Genomic DNA, 8,282 nt, shown 5'->3' on the forward strand with positions numbered 1-8,282 from the left:
TCCAAATTTCCTGAAGTGTCTTCGGAGATCCAAAACATTTTTGATTGAAAAACCTTCCTTTTGCTTCCGTTCGCCAATTTCGGATCCGATTCCATCATAATAATGAAGATCTACTCTTCCTTTATCCCCTGAGACCATTTGCTCCCCAGGATCCCATCCTTGTTGAAACATCGTAACCCTAATTTTTCGCCATCGCCGTCGCCCAAAGAGAGAGAATTTTTATTAATCAAAAAGATTAAGTGGTTGTACTATGACTTCTTAATCACACAAGTAATAAAAGGGCAATATACTGATCGGAGAGGACGTCCACGTCGGACAATAAAATCTACCAATCAGGAGATCCCTTTTTGACACGTCATCTCGGCTGTGGGTTGTTGGGCTTTGATTTTTTTTTTTTTAAAAAGACAGAATGTTAATGTTGTTGGCCCAGTAAGCCCATCTCCGTTGTTTGGCTTCTTCTTCACGCCGTTCGCGATCTGAGAGGCGAGAGATTCGACGTTTCCCTTTCTCTTTTCTCCAGATCCCGTTTTGCTAGATCTAATCGTGAGACCCTTTGCTTTTCTTCTCTTCGTTTCCGTTTAACGATCTGATCCACGATCAATCAATACGTTCCCCATATCCTTTCTCCATTTAATCTGATTTATGGATTCTCTCATCCTTTCGCGTTCTGATTTCATTTATAAAACTTTTACTCCGAGTTTTATTTCGATCAAACTTGGATATCGCGATGAGTTCGAACGGAAAATTCACGTTGTCCGATGATCCAAATTCGAAGAAAAAAAGAGGCGTTGGGGCTGACTCCTTTCCCGGAACGAACAAGTCCATCGGCAAACACGGTGGCTCTTCCAGTCTCTCGATCGGCGATCCCCATTCAAAGAAATCCAAAGGCGATGTGTCAGTCTCCTCTCCCGGTCTGAACAAACCCATCAGCACGACGGGTGACTCTCCCGGCATCCCCACCGGCGTATCTAACTCGAAGAAACCTAATGGTAAGTGAACCCGTGTCTTTCGTTATCTTATTATAAAATCTGAGGCTTTGTGTTTTCTCAGACAATGAGTACGATCATATTTATTCTGCAGGTCCGATAGTTGAAAGGACGAAGACAGGTGTATCCTCCGGCGTTAGGGGCAAAGCCGCTGTCTCCTCTCACATGCAACACATTCCTCAAAGAATCCACCAACTTCAGGAAGGGATTTCAGTGCGCCCTATCACGGTATGTATAAGAAGTGTTTGGTGATGTTAGGAGTTTTCAAGGCTCCTTGTAGTATAAAAGATTGTCGAACAATTCCTAGGTGATTCTAAAGCAAAGGGAATGCAAGTTCATGGTTAAGCTAAGTGCAATCCGGTTTTAAAGATGGTATGAACTAAGAACTAATAAGCTAATGCAATAAAGTAATGATCTTTCTTTCTCAATATGAAGCAAGAGGACTCATGGGGCTAGACATCTGATCTTGGGTGATATAGATCCAATCTAGAGGTGGCAGGCTATCAATCAAACACTTTCCTTATGCCTAGACACTAAGCTAAACAAGCTCTATCTCTAGATGAATGTTCTTTTGGTAAAGCAACTCAAGCATCTAATCTCTTAGGTTGAATGTTACTAAAGCAAACATGGAGAACAAGTCTAATAGCAATCTTAACTCCTTTAGCAACTAATCTCTTAGGTAAAGCAAGCTAAAAGCATTGAAGAGTTGGTTAAGGCATTTCATCATACACCTTGTGGGCAGGAAATGCCTAGAGATCTATTTTATTATGATCAAGACTAAAATAGGATTGAGAACCCTTAACAAGCATGGAAACAAGGAGATCTAACACTAAACACCCTAGATCTTCTCTAATCACCCTTAATCACCCTAGCCCATGAATCCAAGATTAGTCTACTCACTAATAGACATGAATAACCCCAAAACCATGGATGATTTAGGGTTAAACATGATTAGAGAGCAAGATAATCAAGCAAAGATAAGAAATTATGATCAAAATTAGGTCTTTTACCCAAAAGTGGCTTTTGATTAGATAGATAACAAGATAAGTCCTAATTTTAGGTTAATAGAGTATTTATAGGACTCCTAAAAACCTAGTGGGCTTAAAAAGCAAGTCTGAGAAGCTCCAGCAAAACATGAAAAATCGACCAAATATAGATCTTGCGCGCGGGTTCGTGACCCCGCTCCAGTGGGTCGCTCCAGCTTCACAGCGAGTTCGCCACCTCATTCCGAGACATCGCTCTTGCTTCCTTCGCACTTCATGGATTTAGCGCGCGATGTACCCACCTCGCTCCGTCTTGGTCGCTCTAGTTCTCGAAAGTTGTCGACGGGATGTTGGGCCCATAGCGGGTACGCTACATCACTCCACAAGGTCGCTCCAGGTCACAGCGGCTACTTGACCCCGCTGCACTCGCCCGCTCCAGGTCACAGCGGGTACTTGACCCCGCTGCACTCGCCCGCTCCAGATCATGCTCGTATCGCGATGAAATGCCGAGCGGGTTGATGATGTCGTTGCGAGAGGTCGCTCCAGGTTAGAGCGGGTTGCTCACCTCGCTCCAGTAGGTCGCTCCAGCTCCTCTACTCGCCCAATGATCATTTTCTACTTCTTTTTGAATCACAATGCTCCCAAACATCTCCAATCACTCCATAACACTCTTCAACACCTAATAAAGAAAATGCATGCAATATGGACTCTAAAGATGCCTAATTCCTAATCTATATGATCAGAATGTACAAGATATGAAAGCTAAAAACATGTAAATATGCAAGATATCATTTGGGACATCAGAAAACACCAAACAGATAATACTCAAATTTGCATTGGCTTCATGTGCTACGACCACCACGTAAGCCTTTTATTAAAACCTTAACATATACATATATATGTATTTTCCAACCCAACATATTTGGTTTAAACTACTCACTATTTACTTAATTGGTTCGGCACAACAAAATTTGTTCACATTCAGGGACAACTATTAGAAGGTCGGCTCATCGGAATCATTCAGCCAAATGACCCAAAAAATTTAACCGAGGGAGATATATATGTTTTTTAGGATTTTCTGTCATACATAATTCACGACATCGAAAACTCACCCAACTGCCGTATTACATTCAGATCGACCATAAGACAATAACATCGAAAGTTACAGACATCGGTCCGATATTTCCAGTTCTCAATTTCTCTCCTCAGAATTACAAAAATCTATTGTGCTTAGCCACTACACCCACCTACTTATCAGGTAAGTAAGTCAGCTCAATATCAATTCAACAAACATCGATGTTTATTCTAACTCAAAATCAATGTGCAGATGTCGTCGGGAAGATACTCATAATACAAAAAAGAAATTTGTACCACCCAAAAATCAATATTGATGCCACGATTGGTCTACGGCTGAACAGGTAAGTCTAACACAATAGGTGAAAAATAAACCATAATTCTCTTTATACATACACCTCTATCTCAGGTCGACAATGGTTAAACTCATACTATGCGACAAGCAAGCAGCAAATTTTAACATCCTACAAAGCAAGAAGAATAGGAAATTTAAAGTTGTCATCATCACAAGCATAATTCCTAAACTATTCCAAGGTAAATAATTCTTTTAAACACATAAAAAAATAATACATATCTAAATTTTTTTTATCAACAGAACAATAATATCCAATATTTTCCAGGCAAACTACTACTCAGTTCATCACTTGCAACAAATTTCTACTTCAACAAATCAATTGATTACTTAAAAGCATTTCAAAGGGCGAATAAGAGATCATGCAAAAGCATGCAGCAAAGAGTGACTTTAATTCATGCATCATTCAAATTATTATCTCTTTCCCACACAACTTGATACCTAGGTTTATTTACTTTTTAAATAATTTTATCATTGTTTTTTTTTTAAATCTCTACTTTTCTATAAAATCTAAAACTCAACTTTTGTCTTTCAAACTTTGCTAAGCAATTTAAATATATAGAGAGTAAATTAAAAAGACATAATCCGCGCGTAGCGCGGACAAAGGATCTAGTAGTAGATAGAAAAATAGGAACTTAAATTAATAGATTAGATTTAAAAAAAAAACTTAAGACATTATATTCAAAATGGGCGATAAGGATATACAAAAACATTAAGAGACTAAACCCAGACATTGGAAAAAGTTAAGGGACTCAAAAATTGAAAACAAAGTAGCGGAGAATGGGAAGCTCGTCGAAGGAAGAAACGGAGACACAGCCAGTGGTGGCGCATCGCCTTCCAACGACGGCAGACTCCTCTCTGAAGGCGAGCGTGTTCGCGTCTACGGAGCCAAGACAAACAAACTCCCTCTCTCTCTCTCTCTCTCTCTCTCTCTCTCTCTCTCTCTCTCTCTCTCTCTCTCTCTCTCTCTCTCGAGCCTTTCTCCGTGTTCCGTAGGATGTTGGCATAATTTGAATTCTGGAGATCATCGCGCTCATGTTGGTTTAACATTCTCTGTATTGGTTTGGTGATCGAAGCTAAGAAGATATTGTCCAAGTACCTTGAAGTCAAAGGCCCTGTTCGTTTGTACATCTGGAAGATGCATCCAGATGGTCCATCTAGATGTCTTATCCAGATGCTCCATCTGAGCGTTGTTCGTTTCTTTATTTCGTCCATGCATTTAGATGAATCATCTGAATGCAACTATGTTTGTTTGCTTTTCATTTTTAACTTCCATCTACATCCAGGTGGACTTGTTAACAAAATGATTAAAATATAATTTTTTACGTTTCGGCGGAAAAATAGCATTTTAACGGTTTTGGCGGAAAATATTTTTGCGGTTTTTGAGAAAAAATGCGTTTTTGGCGAAAAAGTGCCATTTTGTTGTTTTGGCAGGAAAATACGTTTTTATGGATTTGGCGGAAAAATACGTTTTGCGGTTTGGACGGAAAAAAATGTGTTTTGCGGTTTTGCCGGGAAAAGTGTTTTTTTTACGGGAAAAGTTTTTTTCCACGATTTTGGCGGGAAAGTTTTTTTTGCGATTTTGGCGGGAAAAGTTTTTTTCGCGATTTTGGCGGGAAAAGTGTTTTCGCTATTTTGGCGGGAAAAGCATTTTTGCGGTTTCGACGAGAAAATACATTTTTTCCGGTTTTGGGTGGGAAAATGCATTTTTCCGATTTTGGCGAGAAAATGTGTTTTCAAGTTTTGGCGGAAAATGTGTTTTCCAGTTTTGGCGGAAAATGCGTTTTCCGGTTTTTGCGGGAAAATTCAGTTTTCCGGTTTTGGCAGGAAAATTCAGTTTTCCGGTTTTGGCGGGAAAATTCAGTTTTCCGGTTTTGGCGGGAAAATTGTGTTTTCCTGTTTTGGCGGGAAAATACGTTTTTCCGGTTTTGGCGGGAAAATTCAGTTTTCCGGTTTTGGCGGGAAAATGCGTTTTTCCGGGGCGGGAAAATGCATTTTTCTAGGGTGGGAAAATGCATTTTTCCGGGGCGGGAAAATGCGTTTTCCGATTTTGGCGGGAAAATTCCGTTTTCGGTTTTGGCGGGAAAATTCCGTTTTCCTGTTTTAGCGGGAAAATTGTGTTTTCCAGTTTTGGCGCGAAAATGCATTTTTCCGATTTTGGCCGAAAAATTGCATTTTTCCGGTTTTGGCGAGAAAATTACGTTTTTCCGGTTTTGGCGAGAAAATGCTTTTTGCGGTTTTTGTCGGAAAATGTTTTTCGGAGTTTGGCGGGAAAATGTGTTTTTTGGGTTTTGGCGAGAAAATGCGTTTTTTTTTTTGTTTTGAAGGGAAATGTGATTTTTCGGTTTTGGTCGAAAAGTACGGTTTTACTGGTTTGGCCAAAAAATGTGTTTTTATGGAAATGTGTGTTTTACGTTTTTTTGCGGAAAAACGCATCTTGCGGTTTTGGCGGGAAAGTGTGTTTTTCAGTTTTTGCGAGAAAATTCATTTTTTGGTTATAGCAGAAAAATGTATATGCAAAAAATAGAATTTAGGATTTGAAAATAATATTTTGATTTTAAAAGGTCATTTTTGTCATTTATCATTTTGGACTGAACTAGATGCATCTGCATCCAGATGCACCATCAAGACTCACCTTCATTTGGGTGAGAATTTGAGATGAGTTTTTAAAAATTCAGCTGGGTGATCCATCTGGACATCTGGATGTAGCATTATAATTATAATGCACAAAACGAACATCGATTTGTATTTCCATCTGGCTGAGCAAACGAACAGGGCCAAAACCAAGAAGGATGGACTGTGAGTCCTGCATTCAACCAAAGAGTGTTGATTAATGCAATTTTATTATCTTCAGAATTCACATGAAGCAAAATTGTGTATTGTACAGGATAACTGATTCGGTCGGTGAAATTTTGCAAGGAATAAGGTGTTACTTCGACAAGGCATTACCTGTGCTGCTCTTATACAAGGACAATACCAAGAAGCGATCGTGGATGATGTTTCACCTTCAACTGTTTATGGCGCCGAGCATTTGCTTCGTCTCTTTGGTAAAATCTCAGTAAGTTCTTATTCAAACAGTGAAGACGTTTTATGATCTGAATCTCCTTTTTTCACCCTTGCAGTGAAATTGCCCGATCTGTTTTCATATGTAAACATGGAAGAAGAAACATGGAGTCGCATGCAACAAACACTATTAAGACTTCATCAAGTATCTAATTTAATCTCCTCTCCCTTCTCTTACCATTTCGGTCGAACGGTTAAATTTACAATTACTCTTAAACCTTTTACAGGTTCATTCAGAAGAATTTTAGAATTTCGTAATTTTCTGATGAATTCATAATTGTAAGTTTACAATTGTTGTAGCTGAATATGAAAGTTTTGACGTTTGCTTCAATGTTATAAATCATAAAATCATAATTATCGAGCCTGCACATTAGGTAACTTGCGCTTTTGTGTGCTCTTTTGTTTGTCTAATTATTGCAGAAGCATGTGAAACTAGCTGTATGTAATATGTATGATCTTGCTTCCTTTTAATTTTTAAATTACGAGAGATCATATGATTACAAAACATTTTTGATTTGCTTCCGCCTCTCTAACCATTGCTGCCTTGGCTCTATACATGACTCACTTATGAGTCATCATCACTCTACTCGATCTTCCCAATACCTATTTGGTTCACTATAAACTCTCTAAACCCGACACGACGGTTGTTTACGCTTTGCGGCATACACGAACCACCGCCGCCGCCGATGTTCCCACGCTGTAAATCCGCCATGTAACTCCTCACCTCCGTCCTAATCATCTCCTGCACCACCGTCATGAACTCACCACCAAATCCTGATATCCCTTGCCCTTCTTCTACCTCTTCCTTTCTAACTGGAAATAGCTCCGCCGTGTAACCACCGTCAATAACCGTATCCTCGTTTAGTTGAGTTGACTCATTGACTCTAACCGTTTCCGTCTCACAACGGTTATTCCAAGGGGGAGACAAACTTAGATACGTCGGCGGATCTTCACCGGACGATGACGCCGTCATCTCATTCACAGCACCAGATCTAAACACGTGTGGACCACCACCAGATTGCTCGCTGACGTCAGATCCAGAAGGACTTCTGGGGCTCATATACAACTCAGTAGACACACCACCACCACTCGCCGTACGCTTCAACGGTTGCTCTTCTCCAAAATTACCGTCATGCCCATCAGATGTAACTGCGCTGCATTTTCGCTTTAGCGTCGAGTTCCAATGGTTCTTGATTGCGTTGTCGGTTCTTCCACTGAGGAGACGAGAGATCGTTGCCCACTTGTTACCTAAACGAGCGTGCGCTCGAACAATCGTCTCGTCTTCTTCCGGCGAAAAGGCACGGTGCTCAACCTCCGGAGATAGCTGGTTACACCACCGGAGACGGCAAGATTTGCCGGAGCGTCCAGGGATAGATTTGCTGATCAAAGACCAGTTTCTTGGACCGTGCTTCTGCACCAGACTCTGTAATAGTTCGTCTTCTTCTGGACTCCATGGACCTTTAATCCGCTCCATGTTCTTTCGGACCGAACTTGACATCGTTGGATCTTTTGTTGTGTTCTGTTTTTTGGTCGTTATAAGAGTTTTTGTTTTGTTGGGACAAAAGGTTTTAAGAGAGGATAAGAGCAAGCAAGAGAGAGTATTTATACGAGAAGGGAGTGGCGAAGGGGTTACCGCTTCAACGGGTAATCTTTCATACTCGATAAAACATAAAATAAAATTATTAAAGTAGTTAAAACTTAAAACTATCCAGTTTGTAATTTTTGAATATTTCTTTAACTGCATAAAAAATATAATTTATTGTAATTTATTTGTAGAAAACAAAGAAAACCGTTTTGTCTATAAATACAGAACTATATCAACGG

General features: G+C 39.9%; 1 protein-coding gene across 1 annotated transcript; it reads right to left on the bottom strand.

Annotated features, from left to right (window-relative positions):
- Positions 1-6,895: 6,895 nt before the first annotated feature.
- On the bottom strand, positions 6,896-8,036 carry LOC106331423 (transcription factor MYB44-like). The gene has a single exon (XM_013769776.1). It carries the CDS (start codon positions 7,954-7,956, stop codon positions 7,042-7,044), a length of 915 nt encoding a protein of 304 aa, XP_013625230.1. The 5' UTR covers positions 7,957-8,036; the 3' UTR covers positions 6,896-7,041.
- Positions 8,037-8,282: the final 246 nt, after the last annotated feature.

The sequence above is a fragment of the Brassica oleracea genome, chromosome C3 (assembly GCF_000695525.1).
Source record: "Brassica oleracea var. oleracea cultivar TO1000 chromosome C3, BOL, whole genome shotgun sequence".
NCBI classification, from domain to species: Eukaryota; Viridiplantae; Streptophyta; class Magnoliopsida; order Brassicales; family Brassicaceae; genus Brassica; species Brassica oleracea.